Here is a 27,272-nt window from a genome sequence, read left to right as displayed (position 1 = left end):
TGATACAGTAGACAGTAGTTATGAAACTGTGCTGTAAGGGAAATTATTATGATTTATTTCTCTTAGCATCTGTTTTTTAAAGTTTGTGAACTATCAGAATTAGTCAACATTAAAGTTCATTTTTAAGTTCTTGGTAATCTTAAAATGAGTTATTTTCCATGTATTTCATGTAGTTGAAGTTATAGCTATGTCTTTTAGTGTAAACGTGGAGATTAGTTTAAAATTTGATTATTTAAAAGAGCCTAGGCAAAATAATTTCAAAAAATATACTTAAAGAATTTACTGCATCTAACTTATTATACTGTTTCTTCTATTGCTTAAAAATCTAAGAATTTGCAGTAGGTACATTATAAAAATATGGAATATAAGAGCTGATCTAGGTTGATAGCACTTTGAAAAGCCATATAGCAATAATGCATTAAGAGAATTAAATGAGTCTACTTGGCTAACAGAAGTCAAAGAAAAAAAGGAAGTTTGGATTATTACATAGTTTTTTCTCTGTTGTAACACAGAACTTGCTGCAGCTCATTTCTATGAAAAAAATTATATTCAGAATTCAGTAGAGGGTATAACCACTGAAAATGATTTCTTAAAAAAGTAGGATATCTAGATCACAGTGTTCAGGATTAAATGATAATTAATTTAGTTGGCTCTTTTTCATTTAAAGAATGAATGTTTGAAATATAGCTGTACTTTGTTCCCTGCTGTTGAGATATGGGTAGAGGAAGAACTATGGGGCTAGTGTTAGGGACAGGATTCTAGATCTAGAACATTTTCTATTTCCCAACACCCTTCCACCCTTCATGATCTGTTTAAGGCACTGCCACTGGTTTGGAAGTTTGTCATGTGCCTTGGGTGTGTTGGGACTGAACAAAAGTTGAGAGCCATGGAGAGAAGGAGAGAGAGAATGTAAAGAAGAAAAACTAAGAATTATAGAATCAGACATGAAACATAAAAGCCTTAGAAGGAAACACTAGTTGTGAAAATGCATTGTGTCAACCAGTTCACGTCTGAATCTGAGAAGAATTAGAAAGGAAAGAATGAAGAGTGCTGAGTGACTGAACTCAGGAGTGAGTAAAGGCAGGAGTTAGGGGTGAATCTTGGGATCCACGGAGTCCTGCTGTCAGGGACTATAAAGGGAAAACTGTTCACTGGTGACGAAGAGGAGTTTTATATTGTGAACACTGAAAGTCCAGATAGGGGAAGGGTGGCATCCAGGCAATATAAAGTTGTGGCTGGAGAGACAAGGTCTGAATTGACTGACCTGGTTAGCCTATACTTAGCAAATAGTATTCTTTGTGTTCTCCAGATACCACCAAAATGTAATTAAAATTTTAAATGATTAAAATGGGTTTCGTGATAATTAAATTTTTAAAACTCTCAATCCTCAGGTAAAATATTCAGAAACCCTTGATTCTTGTAAATACACTAAGTGTATTTAGTGGCGTTTGTTTTTATCAGGTGATTTTTAAATTTTAAGTAATTCTTAAGCATAATTCACATTTCCTCTTATAACCAGGAACCTTTTGAGGATGGCTTTGCAAACGGGGAAGAAAGTACACCAACCCGAGAGGCTGTGGTCACGTATACCGCGGAAAGTAAAGGAGTTGTGAAGTTTGGCTGGATCAAGGGTGTGCTAGTATGTACCTATAGACTTAATTTTAGAGTTATACATTTCTGTTTATTATACAATCTTCCTAATATCATCATTCTCGAGATAATGCTTTCTCTTTTTTAAACTGTTTTATCTGATTGTTATGGAGGACCAAATTAATAACTTGTACCTCCTTTCCTTGTGGGTATTAAATTCAGTAAAGTGAATATATTTATTAATTTAATCAAATTATATTTGATTACTTCTAAGTTATGTTTTATAACCTCTTCTGAATCTCACATATTGTCACTTTTCAAAAATTAAGTATGAAGCTATTAAATTGATGAGAGCAACACAATCAAGAAAGCTGGGCAGGTAATACAGCTGAAATATGCCTGCTTCCTTTCCTGCTACCGTATTGTCTTTTGAAGAGAAATGTATAGACGTTAACAAGCAACAGAATAAAGGAGAAATAAGTGTTGAGATCACTTCAGTAGACAGGTTTAGGTGATTAAGGTTCAGATTTACTGTGTTTACTGTGTCTTTTTCTGTGTTTGAATAGGCACTAAGGATCTGACCGGAGTAGAGAGTCTCACTGGGACTTTGGAAGCACTAATTTAGAGTTGTATTGACATTTAGGGGAGAAGTAGAGGGAAACATCCCAGTTCTAGTAGTGATTTTATTGTCTAATCAGTAGAGTGTATTTTAAGCTCTGAGTTGTATTGTTTGCCTATTCTTAGATTTTACTATTTTGGAAGACTATATTCTATGTACGAGCATAGTAAATAAAAGTAAAAATAAATTGAGGATGCTGTCTTACAAAGAGTAGGTTTTCGAAAGATGTGTGAACAGTTGGCATTTTGTGTTGACAAGATATTACATAATACTTAAATCCACTGTAGAAATCATGAAGTGAAGACGTTATAAAAGAATAAGTAAAAAACTGACTTGCATTGATAAGGGGGAACATAAACTCCTTTTTTTAGGGCTGAAGTCTTAAAATATTCCTTGTGCCTTTCTTGTTCTTTTGCTTCTGCTGCTTCAGATAAATGTGTGTGTATAAAGTACATACACACACATATACTCATATATTACCTTATACTTATACTTTAATTAGCTCACATTTAAACTCTCGATAAAGCTCTTTAAAAAAACTGTTAAAGGGTGGGATAAGAGATTTGCAAGGACCTTCTATAGTTTAAAATGTATGTTATCCTACTATTGGCTAGTTTAGCATTTACTGTGTATTTAATTACTTTTCATCTGTGACTTGGCCTCTTTTTCTAGGTACGATGTATGTTAAACATTTGGGGAGTAATGCTCTTTATTAGATTGTCATGGATTGTGGGTCAAGCTGGAATAGGTAAGTGAAGTGACATACTGCTTGATTCATTTGAGAATGAATAGGGAAAGTGGCTGTGTGCATGTGTAGTCTCTGAACCTCATAAAATTCAAGCAGTTGGAATCATTCTACATTATGTTCTCCTTTATATCAGACTGTTGTCTTAATGTCACTTTTTTCATAATTCTGATTTGATCTAATATGAGATAAAAGTAAGATAATTTATAGGTTATAATGTAAATTCAGTATACTTAGACTAACCAGTTCTAGATGTGGCAGGTTTAAATGAGAGTGTAAGTATTCTCAAGTCTCTTTTCTTTTTCGCTAAAGGTCTGTCAGTCCTTGTAATAATAATGGCCACTGTTGTGACAACTATCACAGGATTGTCTACTTCGGCAATAGCTACTAATGGATTTGTACGAGGAGGTAAATTCAGTCTTTTTACATCATCAGCATTGGATTACTGACACTAAATAAATTGAGATTTAAAAATATCTCTAATTATTTTTTACCTTAAAGAAGCAACATATCAGGTTCTATATAGGCAAGAAAGTTTCTATCAAGTACTTCTTAACTAATATTTTGAATATAAAATTTTAAATTGATCCATACACAAACATGTATGCTTCAGATTGTTCAGGGTGTTCAGTGTGTTTGGTAGCAAGAATGGAGCTCCTAACTAGGTTTCTTCTCCACCAAGTCACCCCTTGTTGCCTTCTCCCAGGCTTCAGCCCTTGGATCAGTGGTGTGCATCCTGCATTTGGTCAGTACTGTACAGGTGTAACCTCATTCCTCCCCGCTGAAGGAAACTTAGGCAGAGTTCTTTCCTCATGGTCTAGTAGCTTGTGTGAGTTACACCTGGGGCTCTGAATCCATGCCCTCAACTCTAGCTCTCTTCTCTGGGTACCCTGAGGCCTATTTTATTGGAGCCCACAAGACCTGCCTTGTGAGGTTTTACTCTCCCCAGGGAGAACACCCAGGACACCAGGATAATGGCCTTGGGACCCCTGAGAACAAGAAGAAAAGAAATCCATTTTCCAAACAAAAACTCATCATTCAGCTGGAGTGAGGAGAAGATACTAAGAGAAAGAAGAGAAAATGTATACCAGCTCCTGTAAATTTATCATAGCAGATCAACTGAGAAAAGAATCTACCTGTTCCATCTGCCTCAACTATCTTGCAGATCTGTACTTGACATTATATACATGCAATTTCTGCTTTTTCTGCATTAGTACTTGGAGAAAGAGAGAACCAGATTGAGGTTTTCATTTTTCCCCAGTCGTCTTCATATTTTTTTATATACCAGAGGATTCAGATCACTACGGCCCTCAGGGAAGCTGGCAGCTCACATCTATAGTTATGACTGTGCTGAGCATGCATCACTGCTGGCTGAAGTTTTATATGTACCTGAATCCGAGTTGAGCAAATTGGGGTCCAAGATGTGGTTATGTCCAACAATTAATCAGACAGTGCTGAGATATTCTTGGTTTCTTGTGTAACTGGATGCCCCGTGCTTCATTTCATTCTGCTGCTATTGGGGAATGGACATCGGAGGAGAAATGGGATGGTGTGTTAGGCATTTGAGAGGATCAGCAAATCATCATAAAATTTCTCCTTGTCTTCAGCCCTTCAAATCTAGGTTGTAAGCCTCAAGGGGAGTGGGGCATGGACCCACTGTCAGCACAAACCCCATTCTGTTCTCTGTGTGAGTGCAAACTTAAGGAAAGTATAGATTTTCCTGCATTGTGACTAAAAAGCCATTTCATGTTTCAATACTACCAGTAGTTTTCATATATTTTTATGAATACCTCAGAGACTTGTATCTAGTCTTCTGTCCTGGACACCAAGGAAGTATGAGAATATGGAGTACATGAAGATGTGTCCCAGCAAAGTACCACATGTTGCAGTTTTGCCTGAGTTCCCTCAAAATGATAGTTCGCAAAGTAACTAACTATAGAGAAAAAAAAATTGGATTATACAATTTGGAATTCTTCTGTTATCATTTGTTCATAAATGACAAAGTAAATACACTTGCTGAAATAATGAAACCTATAGAAAAAGAGAAAGCTATTAATTTAAAGAAATGACCAAATGCTTTGAAGCTTTGCTAGAAGGCATTCATTTTTCACTTAGATCAGTTAGTGATGTTAGAAAGCTGGCTGATCCTTTATAGAATAATAAATGAGCTGCATCATCTGCAGTGAAAGTTCCTGGAGATTCTTGCAATAAATGTAAACCCCTGTGTCTCCTCTCCATCTGCTTCATAGACTTGGAGACCCCTAACAGGATTTATTTTGGTTTCTTGGAAAAACAGTATTTCCACAAAGGAGAAAGTAGATATAGGTATAAAACTGGTGAGATTACATTGTTTTCTGTATGCATGGTTCTAAATTGAAAGTATCAGTATGACTCACACATTTTATCCCAAAAGTATATATTTCTTAGCTCTGTCCACAAAAATCACCTGTAACAAATGACCAACCCAGTATCAGTGAACACCCTTAGTGCCCACATTGTGTATTTCCATTCAAAGGAACCAGGGAACCTTGGAGAAAGCATTGATTCCAGATCTGGATAGGAAATGTACTAGAGAAGTCTAGACATCTTTTCACATCAAAAAGTAAAGAAGGTAACAAAACCTACTTGTTTCATGTCAAAAGGACCATGGAGCCAACTTGAAGAAACTAGCACAGACTTAAATTTGGATAGAACAGCAATACTACTACTAATAGTAACTGATTTAAATGAAAACATAAAATCCCTAGGTTCACAGACATCACACACACACAAAAATCTCATTTTCACCTTTGAAGAATGCTAGAGAACTAACTTATTTTGAAAATTGATAAAGAATCTAGTGTAAATCAAGTTTTCTGAGTGAAAACTCCTTACCTGAACTCATTGTAAGCAAAAAATTGATGAGAGATTTATCCTTTGTGTAATTATTCTACAAAATAAGTGAAGAAGAAAAGGGACTATTCCAACTTTGTAAATGCTTTACTTAATAAGACTACCTGTGAAATATCGAATATGAATCACAGCATAGAGTATTCAGGGGAGAGAGGAACTTACTAAATGACACTATAGGATGACGACAGCAAATGCCAGACTAGGAATCTCTCTGGAACAAGGAATCCTTGTTCAGTAAAATTTTCCAAGGAGCAAAAAATAAAGAGAGGGAATTACAGTTTAAAACAAACTTTAAGAGACTTAATGTATAGATGCAGTTTATTTGCTGTTCTTCACAATAAGCTTTTTATCTTTTAGTAGTATGGGACCAAGGGTGCCTGCATTGGATGCCCTCTAGCCCAACCACTGAGGACTTAATTTGACTTTCTTCCTTGAAAGGGCTGCGTAAGAGGAGAGCAGTAGAGCTAGAACTATCTGGAGGGTCAGGGTGCAAAGACTTAGAGATAGGAGAAATGGAGGAATACTACGGGAACAGAGATGTCTGGAGACCCATCTTAATTTTCTGTGGACTGAAAGTTGACTATTAAGGGCATTAACAAGGAAGTATTTTACCCAAAATGTTGCTGAGAGGTTGTGGCTGCTCTCTTTACTAATTTCTGTCTGAAGAGCCCTTTTTTAAACTTGAGTGCGTAGTTATTAATATAGAGAACTATTTTGAGGTAGTGCTTGACATTTTAATTTGTTTTATTTATCTTGACTCTTAACTGAATTATGACATGTATTTTTATTAACACTGAATAATAATTTATTCTTGTTTTGTGAGGTATGTACTTCCAACCCCATGTAAGTGTGTGAAATGTGTACTTTTCCTAGTGTTGGGTGATTTATGCCACAGCTATTTAATGTTACTAAATAGCCTTAACGTTGGCTTTAACAGTACATTTTAGAGATTAAACAGGTACCAATCTAGAAAAGTGTAGTTTTTTAAAAAATATAAATTAACTGTCAACTTGTGAACAAATGTAATAGTGTCCAATTATGAAGTCTAGGATAAAAATAATATGGAAACATTCAGCGTTTCTGGAAAAAAAAGTCTAAACTTAGAAAATACAAGATTGTGAGTCTCAATCTTGATTAGACTATAGTAATACGGGGGGTTACTATTTAAAGCTACTGGTGGCAGGTTAGAGAACCATCCCCTAGGTCCTCTGCCTCTACAGAATAAAACGAGCACCAGCAACCAGCTGATGGAGTCACTGGCATACTCCCTGCCCTAGCAGACACATTCAGGCTCTACAGATTGTTGCACCTTGGAGCCCAGAGCTCTTTCCTGTTCTGCAAATCCTCCCAGTGTCCTTGAGATCTTGGATTTTACAGAATTTCCTTGGACCGTGTGCAACAGGTTCTGCAACTTAGATGACGCTGGCCAGCAGCCACTGTCACTCAGGTCTGCATTTCCTAGATTTCACAGACCAGAGTCTCTTCTGTTCTCAGATAATTAACCTCTGAATATCAACTCATCTATGAAATAGAGGACAACCACAGACAACCTTTCATAAGATGGAAATGTAAATTCTGCTTTTGGATTATAGTGTATTATATGAACTGAGCAATAGAAGGGAACAGTTCTTCAACCACTTTCTGGTTTGGAGTATTAAAAACAGAGGTCAGTACACTTTCACATAAAAGCCCAGGCTACATCAAATTTGTGATGGGCAGTTCTGAGAATCTAAAGTCAATAGAAATCTGCATAAGTGACTAAGATCAAATTTTTATATTCCTTGTATTTCAGTCAATCAACAGATAATTGTTGAGCACTTTGTGTCAGGCACTGGTTTTGTAACAATGCAAGCCAGACAAGACCCCATTTTCTTGGGGCTTATGTTCAGATAATAGGGACAGTTATTTTTTTAGATCTAACTGCTAGGCATGGTACCATGGTCTTTGACATACATTGTCTGATGTCATACAACATTGATGTTGCATTGTGCAAAAATGAAACATACTTTTTTTTAAACAAAATTAAATTTTATGCAAATTCTACTGGTAAATCTTTTAAAAATGTCTGCAATATGTCAGAATTACCTTCACATACTGGTATCTTTTTCTTTTCTCTGAAATAATTGACCTCCTCACTTTTGTATATAGGTAAAGCCAAACCATTGGAAGTGAGGAAAAACTAACGTTTTTTACATCTTGTAAGTGACAGAAAGTACTCTCTGTATTGGTAAAAAATCAGATTATCATTGATTGTCAGATTTTTTTGTTTAACCCATTGTATAACTTTATCAGTTCCTATCATTACCAACCAAGGAGTTGTAAATTAGATTTCAGCTCTGTAGTTCTTTCCTTTTATTGCTAATTTATTTCAAATTGTAGTTTTTCAGATCAGTGAAATGTTTGAAGAAGCTGTAAAAAGCAGTTCTATAACAGTTGGGTCTTCCCTGGCGGTCCACTGGTTAGGACTCCTTACTTCCACTGGTTCAATTCCTGGTTGGGGAACTAAGATCCCACATGCCGTGTGGCCAAAAAAAAAAAAAAAAAAAGAATAAAAGCAGTTCTATAACTGTTGTATTATGAGTTATTAGACTTAAACATAACATTGTGTTTTCAGTTCAGTAAAGCACTACTTATGCACCACAAGTAACTCAAACGTGAATCTGGCAAGTAATTGTAAATAATTTGGCTTGGGTTTTCTCTTTGACTCATTTGGTGACCTTTCAATTTTGCCAGTCTTTAATGATTAAAAATACTTTAACTTGGTTCCCGAATTGTCTGCTGCAGAATTAGAGCTACATGTCTTTGATTTAAAAGTTTAACGTATTCAAGTGATCAGTCACAATGATAACATAGTACCAAATTATGGTCTGAAGATTACATGTTTGTCACTTCGCCTTTTCCTGTTTGGCTTCATAATGGCAACAGAATAGAGGAAATTTACTGAATGTTAACAGGCAGATTCCTTATTGTGTATTTATTAACCAGGGTATTAGGATATATTTCCTAGAACAATAACTAAAATGGATGTTGAATCCATTTGGATCCATTGTCACCCCATAGCATTCCTAAAGTTGTTCCTCAGAATTTTATACAAGGTGTCTTTGAATAAACTGTTAAGTGAGTGTACAGAAGTAGGTAGCTTACCGCTCTGACAAATAAAGGATTCTGGAGTGTTTGCTCATCTTACCAGATGAACTCTGAACAGTAATTGCTGAATAGTTTTCTTTCTATACTCAAATCTTTTGCCCAGTGTTTTGGAGGATATTTATTGAGTTTATTTTATTGTGGTTTCTTACTATCGAGTTTTGAGTTCTTTATATATTTTGTATACAAGACCTTTGTTGGTATATGATTTGCATTTTACCTTGTATCGTGTATGTATTAGTCTGGGTTCTCCAGAGAAACAGAACCAATAGGAAGTGTACATAGGTAGAAAGAATTATTTATATGTAAATCTCAGCCCAACACCCTCACAGAAACATCTAGAATAATGTTTGACCACATATCTGGGCTCCAGGGCCCAGCCAGATTGACACATAAAATTAACCATCACATTGTCACTTTGCAAAACTAACTGTTTAAAACTGGAGTTTATTACCTTTCAGACTTTATTAAATTTTAAATGTGTTCATTTTTCTACCTCGTAGTTGTAGTTTGTATTTTAAATTGAATTGCCTTCAAGCTACTCTTTGAAAGAAATTCATTTTGATAGAAAATGTGTGTCAAAGTTTGGTTTTGTTCAGAGATTGTTACCCACGACCTTGAGTCACTGAGGATGTCCTAGACCACGTGCTTGCTGTGATTTTTCAGCATCACAATGGACAGTAAGATTTGTTGTCCAACTTTTGCCTAAGAGTGAGCATTAGTTACAATAAATGGAGATGAAATAGTCCAAAAGAAATTAACTTGGAGTTAAACAGGTTTGTTAGTGTTTCTAAAAATTCAAATATTTTTCACGTTAATATGAAACATTTAGTCTATCTTAGCACATAGAGCCATGTGGTGCTAAATTGAGCCATGTGTGATTTATTTTTATTTTTATTGAGATATAATTGACATACAGCACTGTACAAGTTTATAGGGCATAAAATGACTTGACTTATATATATTTTAATAATTACCACATTGTTTAGTGAACATCCATCATCTGTTACAGATACCAAAGGGAAAAACTTTTTTTCTTTGTGATGAGAACTTTTAAGAGCCACATGTGGTTTAAGAAATGTCTGTTTTGTGGCATAGTTATTAGACAAACATCCAGAGTCCCTGGTCAAAATTTAGTAAATACTGCTCCTACCTTCCTGCGTATAGTTGTTTGGGTTTTTTATCTTTGTGCATATTACTTTAAAGGTTCTATGTAGTTTAAGTTGAAGTCAGTTGTTGTGAGTATTTGTGAAAGCTGTATCTGATAATGCCCCTTTCCACGAATCTTCTTTTGAAGTCTAACATATGATTACTTCCTGCTATCTCATTTTGACTATGGTACAATTTAAAAAATGTTAGTTGTTGACAGTTGATTTATAGCTTATTAAATAAGCATTACTGAAGTAAAATTCCCATGTAGTGAAATGCACAGATTTTAAGTTTACAGTTCTGTGAGTTTTCATAAGCATGTAAACCTGCGTAACATCTAGCTCAGTCAAAATACGGAATATTTCCATCACACTGGAAAGTTTCTTGGCAATGAGTTCCTCACTGGTAGCCCAGGCTGGATTATATAGAAGGTACTCTTTTTATGTCTCATCTCTTTCAGCTAACATAATGTTTTTGGAATACATCCATTTTAGTAGTTTGTTCATTTTTGTTACTGTGTAGTATTCCATTTTAACACTATAATATTTGTAATAGTAAAAAATGTGTTTATTTAGTGCCTATTGATGGACATTTGGGCTATTTTTTAGTATGAGGTTATTATGAATAAGCTGACATGAACATTCTTGTACAAGTCTTTGTGATTTTGTATGTTTTTGTTCATTTTGGGACACTACCTAGGAATGACTTCTTGATTCATGGTATACTTTTCATTTATAAGAAACTGCCAAGTGATTTTCCACAGTGGCCGTACCATTTTATACTCCCATCAGCAATATATGAGACTACCAGTTTTTCCACATTCTTGCCAACACTTGTTACAGCTTTCTAATTATAGCTGTGTTTATGGAGGTTTAATAGTGTCTTACCGCCACTGCATTTCCCTGATGATTAATGATGATGATGATAAGCATCTTTTCATGTGCTTGTGACCACTTGTATATCTTATCTTGTAATATATTCATATCTTTGCCCAGTTTTTAAAGTGGGTTATCTTTTTGTTTCTGATTTGGAGGAGTTTTAAAAAATATATTCTGGATACAAGTCTTATGTCTAACATGTATTGTGTATATTTTTCCTAGTGTGTGACTTGCATCATCTTTTTTTATCGTTTTCCAAATCATGTCTTTTGAAGAGGAAACGTTTACCATTTTGAGGAAGCCCAGATTCTCAGATTTATTTATCTATCTATTTATATTATTTATTGACCAGTGCTTATATTGTTCTGTCTTGAAATCTTTGCTTATCCCAAGGTCGTGATGATATTTCCCTGTGTTTTCCCTTAGAATCTTTATAGTTTGTTTTTAGATTTTTAACTATGAATAGCCTCATATTATGTGAGACAGAGATTGTGCTTCTCTCCCCTACTCTTATCCCCCCCATATAGATAGCCACTTCTTCCAGCACCATTTGTCAACCAACTCTCTATTCCACGTTGAATTAGTTTTGGTACTGTTGTTGAAAAATCAGCTTTCTGTGTATTGTCTGTATTGTATCCTGTTCCACTGATTTGTTTGTTTATTCTTTTATGCCAGTTATTCTAAGACTACCCTGTTTTGATTGCTTAGCTTTATAAGTCCTAAGTCTTTCAACTCTGTTCTTTTTCAAAATTGTTTTGGCTCTTCTAGGTTCTTTGTATTTCCATATAAATTTTTGAATTAGCAATATCAATTTCTACAAAAACAAAAAGCCTTGCTGGGGCTTTGGAATTTCACTCTTAAAAAATCTTTTTGGGAAGAATGGTCATGTTAACAATATTGAATTTTCCAATCTCTAAACATGCTATATCTCTCCATTTATTTAGGTCTTTGGTTCTCTCAGTAGTGTTGTATATTTTCAGTATACAGGTCTTGCATGTTTTGTTAAATTTACCCATCCGTCATGTTTTTCATCTGGTAAATGGTATTTGTAAATTTCATTTTCCATTTTTTTTTATGATTGTGTATAGAAATGCAATAGACTTGCATATCTTGGTTCTCTATTCTGTGACTTTGCTAAACATAAACAGTCATGTCATCTGTGAACAGAGATGGTTTATACTCTTTCTTTCCAATCTTTAGTATTTTCCTCTCTCCCTCTTTCTCTCCCTCTCTTTTTTCACACTGTTCAATTAGGTAGGACCTCCAATACCATGGTGAATAGAAGTGGTGAGAATAAACATCCTTGCCTGTTCCCAGTTTTAGAGGGATTGAGTTCAATATATCACTATTAAGATGTTAACTATGGAGTTTTGGAAGATGTCATTTGTCAGATTGAGACAGTTCTATTTCTAAATTGCTGACAGTGTTTATTATGAATGGATGTTGAATTTTGTCATGATTTTTCTACATCTGTTGAAATGGTTATATGGGTTTCTTCTCTTATTCTGTTATTATCACAAGTGATATGATATTTTGAATCTTAATAACCTAGCATTTGTGGCATAAACCCCACAAAGATCGAAGATATATTTGGTCAAAGATATTATGCTTTCTGCTACTTTTTACTTGCTAACATTTTGTTAAAGATTTTTGAATCTATGATCATGAGGAATATTTGTCTAAAATTTTCTTTTTTTTGTAATAAACTTTGTCAGGTTTTGGTGTTAGGATTATGCTCAACTCGTAAGGGGTGTTGGCTAGTATTCCTTCATCCTCAGTTTTCTGAAACAGTTTTTGTAAAATTGATCTTATTTCTTCCTCAACAGTGGAGCTACCTGTGCCTATGGTTGTGTGTGTGTGTGTGTGTGTGTGTGTGTGTGTGTGTGTGTGTATTACAAATTTAATTTCTTTGATAGCTATAGGATTATTTCAGTTTACTGTTCTTGTTATAGTTTTGGCAGATTTTTCAGGGAGTTTGCATGTTTTGGCCTTATTGATTTTTCTTTATTGTTTTCTGCATCAGTGGTTTTAACTCTTTATTATTTTTTTATACTTTAGGTTTACTTACTTTTTTCTGCTTTCTTAACGTAGAAGATTAGATCATTGATTTCACCTTATTTGTTTATTTATTTTTAATTGAAGTATCATTTTTTTAATATAAGAATTTAAAACTATAAATTTCCCTGTAATTCCTGCTTTAGATATATCCCACTAATTTTGATATGTTTTCTTTTCATTATCATTCAATTCAAAATGCTTTTTAATTTCCCTGTGGTTTATTCTTTTACTAGTGGGTTACTTAAAAGTGTGTTGCATAATTTAGAAATATTTAGGGGAAGTCCATACATTTAACTCAACACTGTTGTGGTCAGTAATACTGTCTCATTTCAATTCTTTGAAATTTATAGTACTTATTTTATGGCCAGTAATCACATGGCTCTTGATTAACCTAGTCAGTGTTTTGGTTGTTGATTTGAAATCTAGTGAGAGCTTCAGGGGCATGTGTCCCCAGATCAATGTGTAGTAATAATGGAACCCAGTGTATATAGTATTGTCACTACTTAAGTATCTCTCGTACCTGACTCATTGATGTCTTCTACACTCGGGAGACAGGGCATTTTATGGCCAAATTATGAGAGTCCATGAGGATATTTTTTCCATATTGACTTCCCATGTTTGCTTGAGCAGTAGATTTTTTGTAAATACAATAGGTATTTTTTCTGTTGTTGCCTCTTAATTCATCATAATTTTTTTCATACTCTTCAGCTTATTCAATGATAATAAAAAGGCTAATTTAATTATACCTACTGTACCGAGTAAGCACACAAGTCAGAGAGACCTGAGTTTAAGCCTACTTCTTCCCTTACTATTTGCATGACCTTGGTCAAGTTATTTAACTTCTCTAAGCTTTAATTTTCATATATGTAAATGGGAATGATAATAGTACAGTTGTCCCTTGAACAACACATAGGTTAGAGGTGCTGATGACCCCTGTGCAGTCGAAAATCCATGTATAACTTTGAAGTCCCCCAAAACTTAACTAATAGACTGTTGACCAGAAGTCTTGCAGATAACATAAACCGTCAATTAACACATATTTTGTATATATGTATTATATACTGTATTCTTACAATAAAGTAAGCTAGAGAAAATAAAATGTTATTAAGAAAATCCTAGGGAGGAAAAGGTACATTTACAGTACTGTACTGATCCCATAAGTTTTACATCATCTGTTTGCAAGATGTATCATCTGTCACTACCTACATCAATATTGTCTTATACGATACAAAACAGTGTGTAGTGTATGTTACACATATTACTAACACTAGAGATAAATATGAAAAGATTCACTTTGCTGTACACCTGAAACTAACACAAGATTGTAAATCAACTATCCTCCAACAAAAAATTTTTTTTAAGTATGAGAAATTAAAAAAACATTAAAAAAAGAGAGGCTAATGTGAAGAAAGAAATTTGTATTTATTTACAGGTATAACAATTCATACATTGATAACAAAGAGGCAGCAATATGATTGCTTTATTGTAACCCAGTATAATGATACGATTGTGTCAGGATAGCCTAGCCTATACACTGAGTGAATCATTGTACAATTTTTATGCCATATAACAGTACAGTCATATTCATAATACAGTATTGTAAACATTGTAACATTTTTAAAAAAACACTTATCTGTGATGATAGTCAGTTTCTCTAATTAGGAGGGGTGGGGGGAAATGTGGCACATACTGAACGGTAATTAATTCTCTGAGAGCAAAGTTACATAAAACACTAAGAAAATTAACACATTAATTTTATATTAAATATCACTCAACTCATACCTATGTAAGGATAGACTGGTATCCACATATATTTTATGCTTTCATGACATATGTAACCTTGTCTTAATCTTTTCAATATTTCTATGCTGTGTGATTCGTCTGTGAGTTTTTTCAAATTGTCGCAAATCTCCAAAAGGTTTTTCAATATATTTGTTGAAAAACATCCACGTATAAGTGGACCTGCACAGTGCAAACCTGTGTCGTTCAAGAGTCAATTGTACTTGCTAGAATTAAGTTAAAAATTTAATAAAATTTAAATTTAATAAAAATTTTAATTTAAGATACCACTCTATGCTAGTAAATAGACCAGTCTTTCAGAGTAGTAGATCTTTTATACTATCTATTTTGTTACTAAGGAAGAAAAGGGGGAGAAAGCTGCTCTTAAAACTGGTTACCTCTAGGATGCAGGAATGGAAGTGAGAATAAATAGGGCAGAGTACTTTTGCTTTTCATCAGGAATTTAAAGTATAGGACGATAAGCAGATGCTTTTATATTCTTTATGTGTAACTTTTTATTCTTAAAAAAAATAAAAATCTTTTAAAAAGTAATGAAACTGGGTCCTAGATTTTAAGTTTAGGTATCCCAATTGGTAGAAGATTTTTAAATAGTTCTGAAATGTCAGAATTTGTTACTTATATTCATTTCCCTTCCCATTATCTTTATTCATATAAAGAATATTCATATTTCCCTTCCCATTTATCTCTACCCATGTTAAATGCCCCTTAAGACAGATATTTTTGGGGGGCTTCCCTGGTGGTGCAGTGGTTAAGAATCCGCCTGCCAATGCAGGGGACACGGGTTTGAGCCCTGGTCCGGGAAGATCCCATATGCCGCAGAGCAGCTAAGCCCGTGCACCACAACTACTGAGCCCGCACTCTATAGAGTCCACAAGCCACAACTACTGAGCCCACGTGCCACAACTACTGAAGCCCACGCGCCTAGAGCCTGTGCTCCGCAACAAGAGAAGTCACCGCGATGAGAAGCCCCCGTACCACAACGAAGAGTAGCCCCCGCTCGCGGCAACTAGACAAAAGCCTGTGCACGGCAACAAAGGCCCAATGCAGCCAAAATAAAATAAAATTAAATAAATAAATTTAAAAAAGAAGATATATTTTTTTAGTAATAGAAAGATTTGAAATTTCATAAAATCAAAACTTTAAACACATAACAAATGAATTCCGTGCTTTTATAGGCTCTCTTGGTGATATTTCTCATTCTAAAGCTTGTATTGTCAACTATTGAAACACGTGAATGGTTGACTGATTTCAATTAACCTTTTATTGTGACTTAATTTTCTTATTCATAAAATCGGGATAGATAATACTTTTCTTAATTCATTATTGGTATTGGGATTAAATGAAATAATTTACATGAATTTTGAAAACATGTTTGTTAAATGTAGGCTGTGATTAATTATATTCCAGGGATTTTCCTTGTGATTAATTATAATTGTCATTATATAAGTCCATTAGAATTTTTAGTGTTCAGAAAGATTTGGGGGAAATTTTTAAGTCATTTCATCTCATAAAAAAAAATGAGACTAATACTAAATGGTCAGGTTGCAATTCTTTTTCTTCAGAATTTTCAAGATGATAAAAATTATTAGTTAGTAAAGTGAATTACTAAGGAAGTTTTGGTGGATAGGTTTAAAGTACATAATATTTTGAGAAACTTGATAAAAATTAACTACAAAACCTATTACAGATATTTCCAAAATAAAGTTTGCACATTTAGTACTTCATTAAATTGTAGAATCTGTTGTTGCGTTTGTCTTCATTATACTGGGAAAGCAGTAGAAATAAATATTAAGCTGTTTAATGGCATTTCATTATATGGTCTTAAGAATAAATACTTCATCAGTGTCTAGAAAATGTATATAACTTATTGTAACTTCATTATTATTAAAACTAAGTTTTGATTATGACCTAGAGGCCAGAAGTAAATTAGAATTTTAGGAGAGCTCTTAGTGACTTCAACTAAGCATTAGGCTGACTCAAAATCGTCATACTGATTTGTTTTTTAAGTTAGAAAAATACTTGCTTCATATAGCTTATTTAATGTCTTTGTCTACTCTGCCATTTAGGCAGGATTTATTAGAATACAAACTATTAATATATCTGTTAAGGGTGCCAGTATGTGCTATTCTTTAAGTTCCTTGTGATACTTTCTTTTTTGCCTTAGTATTCACGTTACCAGCAAATTACCACACTAATTTAAGTAACTGGAACCATGTCGATTGTGAATTTAAATGTTACATTAAGATTAAAAATATTACTTAGAAAATCATTGGGAAATGATCTTGGTGTCTCTGAATATGAGGAAGAGGCTGTTACACATTTTAATCTAAGTTTTAGAAGAGAAAGAGATTTAAATAGCAGGATGATTTTATATTTAACATGAGGAGAATTCTCTGGATGTTCAGAACTGTTATGAATGAAGTGGGTTGTAAAGAATTCTTTCTGGGTGTTTCTTCCTAAAAATATGCTCACCCACTTGCCTGTGAGTTTAACTGCTGTGTTCACTGGTGGCATGTGCTTTGTGAACTCTTGTGTAATTAAAAGGATTGACATTTTAAATTCTCACATTAGTACTTTTGGTGTGTTTTTTTTCCTTTTCTTTAGGAGGAGCATATTATTTAATATCTAGAAGTCTAGGGCCAGAATTTGGCGGTGCGATTGGCCTGATCTTCGCTTTTGCCAATGCTGTTGCAGTTGCTATGTATGTGGTTGGATTTGCCGAAACTGTGGTGGAGTTGCTTAAGGTAATTCACCTTTTTCCAGTCATTTGTTTCCCAAATCTTTATTGAGGGTTTATATGCCACTTACCATATAAGATGCTAGGAAAGCAGCAAAGAACATGAAACTCGCCTTTCAAGACATTTAGTTATGGGAGATAGACAAAAAAATTTATTATAGAGTGTCAGAAGTGGCTAACTGTAGGGGGCCGTGGGAACACGAGGGGGATGACTTAGTATACCATCCAGGAGTGGGGTGTCAGAGGAGTGTCAAGGCAGGGTTTTCCAAGGAAGGGAGTCTAGCCATTAGCAGGCAGATAGGAGGGGGTAAAGTATGGTATGAGGGGAATAGGGAAGAAAAGGAAACAGACCTAGAAGGAGTAGAGTATGGTATGTTAAAAAAGAAAAAAAGAAAAACGGAATATTTCAGTATGGCTGGAGCACTAAGTGGCAAGAGATGTAAGATGAGAGGGAGAAAAAAGGATCATGCCAGGAAGGGTTTTATTTGCTGTTAAATTTGGATCTTATCTAGACTGGAGTTGGGGATCCATGATAATCAGACTTGGGGCCTAAAGAAATATCTGACCACAGTATAGAGAATGTATTTGAGGGATCACAACTGGAGATGGAGACCATTTAAAAGGTTGTTGTAGCTGTCCTGAGAGAGGAGATGGCGGCTAATATTAAACCAGTGACCAGTGAGGCTGGAGAGATGTGGGTGTATTTGAGAGATTTTTAAAAAGTTGAGTAAGTGGACTTGATGAATGAGATGTGGGAAATTAGAGAAAGAGAAAGGAAGATTTAGATGGATGGTAATGCCGTTTACTGTGAGAGAGAATGCAGAACATTTTCATTTTGGATGTCTAATTTGGTATATCTAAGTAGTATATCTAAGTAGAGCTGGCCAGAAAGTGGTTGATAATATTGCTCTGGAGTTGAGAAGAGAACTTGTTTGAAAAGAGTAATTAGTATGTGTGTAGTTAAAGCAGTACAAGTGAAATAGGATTCAGTATTATTAAATGAGAGGAACCTTGAGTGACACCTGTAGTTGTTCATGTTAGGTTGTAACTGTTCATCTACTGTAGTACGTGGTATGTTAGGAGTGTGACATCTGAAAGGACTGACTCTTGCATTGGCATTGACCTTAGCTGTGTAGGCCAAAGAGACAGAGCAAAGGAAATAAGAAAGAAATGTAATCATTAAGAATTCATATTCATTCATTGTTTAATTTAGTATATGTTTTTGATGTCATTGATATTTAGCCACAAATAATTTTGCTCTTAGAATGGAGTGGTGTGATTTGGACAGCTGCATGATAGTGTGTTCATCTCTTTTCCTTATGCAACATAAGACACCATTAAAAGAATGAGCTCACTAACCACAATGAATGCAAATATATTTCAGCTTTGTAACTTTAAAAAGTCCTGTTAGTACTACTTAGTCATATTATGATTTTTTTTCCTTGCTTGTTAGCAATTCTTTCTTATATTTGAGTCTGTATAAAATACAGCAGTGTTAATAATTTGATCATATTTTTGATGTCTTCAGTTGCTTGAATGATACCTTAATAGTAAACAGTAATTCATTCCTTTTCCCTAGGTCTCTCTATTCATTCCTTAAGTAGGCATTTATTCAACTTCTACATATGAGGCACTGTGATAGTTCTAAAACTTTCAAAAAGAATTGAAGAATTTATCTGAACTAACTAATGCTGCTCATCCTATTATTTTCTTTTTGTAGGAACATTCCATACTTATGATAGATGAAATCAATGATATCCGAATTATTGGAGCCATTACAGTGGTGATCCTTTTAGGTATCTCAGTAGCTGGAATGGAGTGGGAGGCAAAAGTAAGTAGTGATATCATTGGAACAGCTGTAAATGTTGAATGTACAAACTTTTAGACCTTGTGTTTTAGGAATGTTCTAAGGTGTAGTAATATTTTCAGATTTTGAAGTTTCCTGAGTGGCCATTTTCAAAGAAGTTCACGTATAAGGTCATTTTCTATTTGGCGACATAGGGAGGATTTGGAGGTAACAGTCATTTTAAGAGGTAATCAGAGTATGTGGGAAAAAAAAGAATTATAGGGTATGTCAGAGGGATTTAGTAAAGGTAATATAAGTACTGTGATTTTTTTTCTATATTTTTAAAGTTTGTGTTATTTGTTAGCAGGACATGCACATCTTTAATTCATTTCAGAAATATATGGCCTGATCCTACTTTTGCTATTCATTTTGGATAGTTCTTTAAAGATTGTTCATTTAACAAAAATTTATTAAGCGCCTGCTTTGTGCTTGGCATTGTGTGAGGCACCAGGGAAACAAGACAGAAGCTTTCCCTCATGGAAGTTATATTCTAGTGGAACTGAATTAATGTATAGACATGATATATTTGATTTTGATTTTTAACGTTTAAAATTTCAGGCTCAGATTGTTCTTTTGGTGATTCTACTACTTGCTATTGCTGATTTCGTCATAGGAACATTTATCCCATTGGAGAGCAAGAAACCCAAAGGTTTCTTTGGTTATAAGTGTAAGTAAGAAAGATAGAATGTTTTTTTAAAGGTGCATATTATAGCATTCTAGTGTTAAATAAATTTAGTACATTTTACATAGTTTGTAATGTAATTGAGTTTGGTGTAGTGACTAACAGTAATTGACAGTCCAGTTTAGTTTGGTTCCTCTATGTTTGTTGTGTAATTGGAGTTAAAAAAATCACTTTTATTTACATCTTTCATTTCTGATTACTAGCAACAAAAGGTGATAGAATGTAGAGAAATCAGTGCTACTGAGGAAAAGTGCTTTTGTTCTCTTCTCATTTGGAGAATTTGTTACTGAAATTGTAAGTTTTGTTCTGACATCACTTTTTCATTCTTTTAGTTGTATTTAAACACAACAACCTAAAAGTGCCTAAGACTGTGAAAGCAACTAGAAATATTAGTTTCTTGGTACAATTGCAACATGAGTTTTTCTACAGTTTACATTCTTAATTGTGTGAGAATTTTCCAGTTTTTAGCTTCCATAACCTCTTTCATTCTGCATCTAATTTTCACTACAGGTGAAATTTACTTGTCAGTTATTGTTTCCTAAAGTGTCTTTCTGCATCTCCTCTTCTCCCCACTCCCTCCATTGAGCAGCCGTTCTGAACCTATCTCTTCAAGGTAGAATGGAAGCCAGAAAGAATAGTTGCAGTAGCATCAGAGGTACTTATCACTTAGGGTAATAGGTGTGTCTGTCTTAAATTGACAAAAACTCCTTGTTTTGAAGCCCTAGAAGGAAAAGACTAGCTTCAGTTCTCCTGAGTTGTTTAGCCCAGAGCTACGCATACAGATTTGTGAAAAGATGCAGAATGTACAATAAATCAATGCACTTCTTCCTTCAGAAAGTCTTACTGGAAAAAAATTAGTTGACTAAATTTTGGATCCTAGAGACCTAGTTGATTTACCTTCTGGTGTAAGCTCCTTAATCTAATTGCCGACTGGTAACACCACACCGTCCTTGGAACATATATGAGTAGCACTGGTTTGGCCTATGTCTGACACTGACTTGGCTGGGCAGTTTTCACATAAGAGTTGTTTCCAGGTTCTTACCTTAAGCAAGAACACCTGCCTGCAATAATTTGTACTTACTCATCCTGGGTTGATAGTGTGATGTCTGTTCTGGTTACTAGCGCTTATGCCTACTTCTGAAACCAGGCACTAAATGTCTAATCATGATTTCCTGAATTAGGGGAAGAGGTGTCTTTTAGGCATGCCAGAAGTGAAGGTTAGTATTATTAGTTAGATAATTTTCTGTATTTCGTTCTCTCATAAATTGTATTTGTGACATTTCTTCTAATTATGAATGTTTTTTTTACTTAAATTTTTTTTACATTATAGATTTTTGAACATTTGTTTTTGCAACCTTTATTTCTAAAATTATAGTAGATGGTTACTTCTAAAAATATTCCAAATATGTATTTTCTATTTATGGCTTTAATTGATTTAAAAATATCTGTAAATATCTGCTAGGCCATATTTTTCATTTCCTTTTTTTCAGATCCATCCTTATCTAGTATAGTAATAATTTATATTGTATTCAAATAGCACATCTGGGCTTATCTCAATCTGAGATAAATAAATTTAAATATACTTTGGAATATGACTTTTCCTTTTTAGCAGTTGATACTGCTTGGCCTTCCTTTTATTAAGGTAGTGTCTGCAGTGAACAGGTTATGTTAATAAACTTGTCAGTTCAAACGACTACCTAATAGGGATATTCATCTTCTCCTTTTTCCTTTTTGATATGAGAAATATCTCCCTTTTGCCAAAGACCGGTGCCTCTGCTGTGATCTAGACCCCATTTCCTTTACTTTCTCAAAGGCATTTATCCTTTGGTAATTTACTTGCTTCCCTGCATCAAAACTGTCAGCTCTGTATAAGCTTACATACTTGCTCTAGTAATTCCTATCCTTGAAAATACTATCTCTGGTCTTTTATTCTCCTCCAGTTACCACCTTACTTTCCAGGCCCCTTTCACAGACAAATTTCTCAAATCCTTACCTCCCATTTATTGCTTGTTATTTCAAAAAAAAATTCAAACTTACAGACAACTTGAAAAATTAATACAATAAATTCCTTGGAGGCTTCCCTGGTGGTGCAGTGGTTAAGAGTCTGCCTGCCAATGCGGGGCACAAGGGTTCGATCCCTGGTCCGGGAAGATCCCACATGCCACGGAGCAACTAAACCCGTGCACCACAACTACTGAGCCTGGGCTCTAGAGCCCGCGAACCACAACTACTGAAGCCCGTGTGCCTAGAGCCTGTGCTCCACAACAAAGAGAAGCCACCACAATGAGAAGCCTGCGCACTGCAATAAAGAGTAGTCCCTCTTGCCGCAACTAGAGAGAGCCCACGTGCAGCAACGAAGACCCAACGCAGCCAAAAAACAAATAAATAAAAATAAATTTATAAAAAAATAAATGAATTCCTTGCACCCTTTACCTACATTCACAAAAAAAAAAAATCACACTTTTATGTTCCTTTTTGCCACATTTGTTTTATCACTCATATATCTAATTATTACTACTATGATTGCTAAACCTTTTGAGAGAAGTTGCAGAAATCATGACTTCTTACCTATAAATACTTAAGTGTGTATCTACTAAGGAAAAGGACAGTTCAGGAAGTTTAACTTTGGCATAATGTTATATATAACATATTTTTCATGTACAAATTTTTCCAGCTCTTTCTTTCTTTCTTTCTTTCCTTTTTTTTATTTGGTTGTGCCGGGTCTTAGTTGCGGCAGGCAGGCTCCTTAGTTGTGGCATGTGAACTCTTAGTTGCGGTATGCATGTGGGATCTACCTCCCTGACCAGGGATCGAAACCGGGCCCCCTGCATTGGAAGCACAGAGTCTTAACCACTGCACCACCAGGGAAGTCAACTGTTTCTATAAAGGTTATGTGGAGACTTTTTTTTTTCCTGTTCCAGGATCCAGTCCATGATCCTGTATTGCATTCACTTGTCATGTCTCTTCAATCTCCTTTTTTTAAAACTAGTTCTTCACATAATCTTCAATCGCCTTTAATCTGAAACAGTGCCTTAGCCTTTTATTTTTTATTTATTTTTTAACAGCTTTATTGGAGTATAATTGCTTTACAATGTTGTGTTAGTTTCTGCTGTATAACAAAGTGAATCAGCTATATGCATACATATATCCCGATATCCCCTCCCTCTTGCGCCTCCCTCCCCACCTCCTAATTCCACCCTTCTAGGTGGTCACAAAGCACCGAGCTGATCTCTCTGTGCTATGCAGCTGCTTCACACTAGCTATCTATTTTACATCTGGTAGTGTGTATATGTCCATGCTACTCTCTCACTTCGTCCCAGCTTACCCATCCCCCTCCCTGTGTCCTCAAGTCCATTCTCTACGTCTGCATCTTTATTCCTGTCCTGCCCCTAGGTTAATCAAAACCATTTTTTTTTTTAAGATTCCATATATATGTGTTAGCATACGGTACTTGTTTTTCTCATTCTGACTTATTTAACTCTGTATGACAGATTCTAGGTCCATCCACCTCACTACAAATAACTCAATTTCGTTTCTTTTTATGGCTGAATAATATTCCATTGTATATATGTTCCACATCTTCTTTATCCATTCATCTATCAATGGACACTTAGGTTGCTTCCATGTCCTGGCTATTGTAAATAGTGCTGCAATGAACATTGTGGTACATGACTCTTTTTGAATTATGGTTTTCTCTGGGTATATGCTCAGTAGTGGGATTGCTGGGTCATATGGTAGTTCTATTTTTAGTTTTTTAAGGAACCTCCATACTGTTCTGCATAGTGGCTGTATCAATTTATATTCCCACCAACAGTGCAAGAGGGTTCCCTTTTCTCCACACCCTCTCCAGCATTTATTGTTTCTAGATTTTTTCATGATGGCCGTTCTGACTGGTATGAGGTAATACCTCATTGTAGTTTTGATCTGCATTTCTCTAATGATTAGTGATGTTGAGTATCCTTTCATGTGTTTGTTGGTAATCTGTATATCTTCTTTGGAGAAATGTCTATTTAGGTCTTCTGCCCATTTTTGGATTGGGTTGTTTGTTTTTTTGATATGGAGCCACATGAGCTTGTAAATTTTGGAGATTAATGCTTTGTCAGTTGCTTCGTTTGCAAATATTTTCTCCCATTCTGAGTGTTGTCTTTTCGGTTTGTTTATGGTTTCCTTTGCTGTGCAAAAGCTTTTAAGTTTCATTAGGTCCCATTTGCTTATTTTTGTTTTTATTTCCATTTCTCTAGGAGATAGGTCAAAACGGATCTTGTGATTTATGTCATAGAGTGTTCTGCCTATGTTTTCCTCTAGGAGTTTTATAAGTGTCTGGCCTTATTACATTTAGGTCTTTAGTCCATTTTGAGTTTATTTTTATGTATGGTGTTAGGGAGTGTTCTAATTTCATTCATTTACATGTAGCTCTCCAGTTTTCCCAGCACCACTTATTGAAGAGGCTGTCTTTTCTCCATTGAATATTCTTGCCTCCTTTTTCAAAAATAAGGTGAACATATGTGCGTGGATTTATCTCTGGGCTTTCTATCCTGTTCCATTGATCTATATTTCTCTTTTTATGCCAGTACCATACTGTCTTGATTACTGTAGTTTTGTAGTATATTCTGAAGTCAGGGAGTCTGATTCCTCCAGCTCCGTTTTTCTTTCTCAAGACTGCTTTGGCTGTTCAGGGTCTTCTGTGTTTCCATACAAATTGTGAAATTTTTTGTTCTAGTACTGTGAAAGATGCCATTGTTAGTTTGATAGGGATTGCATTGAATCTGTAGATTGCTTTGGGTAGTATAGTCATTTTCACAATGTTGATTCTTCCAATCCAAGAACATGGTATACCTCTCCATCTGTTTGTATCATCTTTAATTTCTTTCATCAGTGTCTTATAGTTTTCTGCATACAGGTTTTTTTTCTCCCTAGGTAGATTTATTCCTAGGTATTTTATTCTTTTTCTTGCAAGGGTAAATGGGAGTGTTTCCTTAATTTCTCTTTCAGATTCTTCATCATTAGTGTATAGGAATGCAAGAGATTTCTGTACATTAATTTTGTATCCTGCTACTGTACCACATTCATTGATTAGCTCTAGTGGTTTTCTGGTAGCATCTTTACGATTCTCTAGGTATATTACCATGTCATCTGTAAACAGTGACAGTTTTACTTCTTCTTTTCCAATTTGGATTCCATTTATTTCTTTTTTGTCTCTGATTGCTGTGGCTAAAATTTCCAAATCTATGTTGAATAATAGTGGTGAGAGTAGGCAACCTTGTCTTGTTCCTGATCTTAGAGGAAATGGTTTCAGTTTTTCACCATTGAGAATAATGTTGGCTGTGGATTTGTCATGTGTAGCCTTTATTATGTTGAGATAAGTTCTCTCTGTGCTTACTTTTTGGAGAGGTTTTATCATAAATAGGTGTTGAATTTGTCAAAAGCTTTTTCTGCATCTATTTAGATGATCATATGGTTCTTATCCTTCAATTTGTTAATATGGTATATCACATTGATTGATTTGCATATATTGAAGAATCCTTGCATTCCTGGGAGAAACCCCACTTGATCATGGTGTATGATCCTTTTAATGTGCTGTTGGATTCTGTTTGCTAGTATTTTGTTGAGGATTTTTGCATCTATGTTCATCAGTGATATTGGCCTGTACTTTTCTTTCTTTGTGACATCTTTGTCTGGTTTTGGTATCAGGGTGATGGTGGCCTTGTAGAATGAGTTTGGGAGTGTTCCTCCCTCTGCTGTATTTTGGAAGAGTTTGAGAAGGATAGGTGTTAGCTCTTCTCTAAACGTTTGATAGAATTCGCCTGTGAAGCCGTCTGGTCCTGGGCTTTTGTTTGTTGGAAGATTTTTAATCAGAGTCTCAATTTCAGTGCTTGTGATTCGTCTGTTCATATTTTCTATTTCTTCCAGGTTCAGTCTCAGAAGGTTGTGCATTTTTAAGAATTTATCCATTTCTTTCAGGTTGTCCATTTTATTGGCATATAGTTGCTTGTAGTAATCTCTCATGATCCTTTGTATTTCTGCAGTGTCAGTTGTTACTTTTCCTTTTTCATTTCTAATTCTGTTGATTTGAGTCTTCTCCCTTTTTTTCCTGATGAGTCTGACTAATGGTTTATCAATTTTGTTTATCTTCTCAAAGAACCGGCTTTTAGTTTTATTGATCTTTGCTATTGTTTCCTTCATTTATCTTTCATTTATTTCTGATCTGATCTTTATGCTCTCTTTCCTTCTGCTACCTTTGGGGTTTTTTTGTTCTTCTTTCTCTAACTGCTTTAAGTGTGAGGTTAGGTTGTTTATTTGAGATGTTTCTTGTTTCTTGAGGTAGGATTTTATTGCTATAAACTTCCCTCTTAGAACTGCTTTTGCTGCATCCCATACATTTTGCATCGTTGTGTTTTCATTTTCATTTGTTTCTAGGTAGTTTTTTGATTTCCTCTTTGATTTCTTCAGTAATCTCTTGGTAGTGTATTGTTTAGCCTCCATGTGTTTGTATTTTTAACAGTTTTTTTCCTGCAATTGATATCTAGTCTTATAGCATTGTGGTCAGAAAAGATACTTGATATGATTTCAGTTTTCTTAAATTTACCAAGGCTTGATTTGTGACCCAAGGTATGGTCTACCCTGGAGAATGTTTCATGAGCTCTTGAGAAGAAAGTGTATTCTGTTGTTTTTGGATGGAATGTCCTATAAATATCAATTAAGTCCATCTTTTTTAATGTGTCATTTAAAACTTGTGTTTGCTTATTTATTTGCATTTTGGATGAGCAGTCCACTGGTGAAAGTGGGGTGTTAAAGTCCCCTACTAGGATTGTGTTACTGTCTATTTCCCCTTTTATGGCTGTTTGTATTTGCCTTATGTATTGAGGTGCTCCTATGTTGGGTGCATAAATATTTACAATTTTTATATCTTCTTGGATTGATCCCTTGATCATTATTTAGTGTCCTTCTTTGTCTCTTGTAATAGGCTTTATTTTAAAGTCTATTTTGTCTGATATGAGAATTGCTACTCCAGCTTTCTTTTGATTTCCATTTGCATGGAATATCTTCTTCTATCCCCTCACTTTCAGTCTGTATGTGTCCCCAGGTCTGAAGTGGGTCTCTTGTAGACAGCATATATACAGGTCTTGTTTTT

General features: G+C 34.8%; 1 protein-coding gene across 2 annotated transcripts in view; it reads left to right on the top strand.

The window, feature by feature from the left end:
- SLC12A2 (solute carrier family 12 member 2) overlaps nucleotides 1-27,272 on the top strand; it is a 109,703-nt gene that overhangs the window by 26,861 nt on the left and 55,570 nt on the right. For both annotated transcript variants that reach the window (XM_082457831.1, XM_082457830.1), the window contains exons 2-7: nucleotides 1,520-1,639; nucleotides 2,882-2,957; nucleotides 3,267-3,362; nucleotides 17,480-17,619; nucleotides 19,333-19,443; nucleotides 20,017-20,125. In XM_082457831.1, the coding sequence (XP_082313957.1) occupies nucleotides 1,520-1,639; nucleotides 2,882-2,957; nucleotides 3,267-3,362; nucleotides 17,480-17,619; nucleotides 19,333-19,443; nucleotides 20,017-20,125 (652 nt within the window). The remainder of the gene's footprint in view (nucleotides 1-1,519; nucleotides 1,640-2,881; nucleotides 2,958-3,266; nucleotides 3,363-17,479; nucleotides 17,620-19,332; nucleotides 19,444-20,016; nucleotides 20,126-27,272) is intronic.

Source organism: Balaenoptera physalus, assembly GCF_965194825.1.
Source record: "Balaenoptera physalus genome assembly, chromosome: 3".
NCBI classification, from domain to species: Eukaryota; Metazoa; Chordata; class Mammalia; order Artiodactyla; family Balaenopteridae; genus Balaenoptera; species Balaenoptera physalus.
Note: the sequence above shows the minus strand (reverse complement) of the source record. Positions and strands in the feature narration are given on the sequence as shown.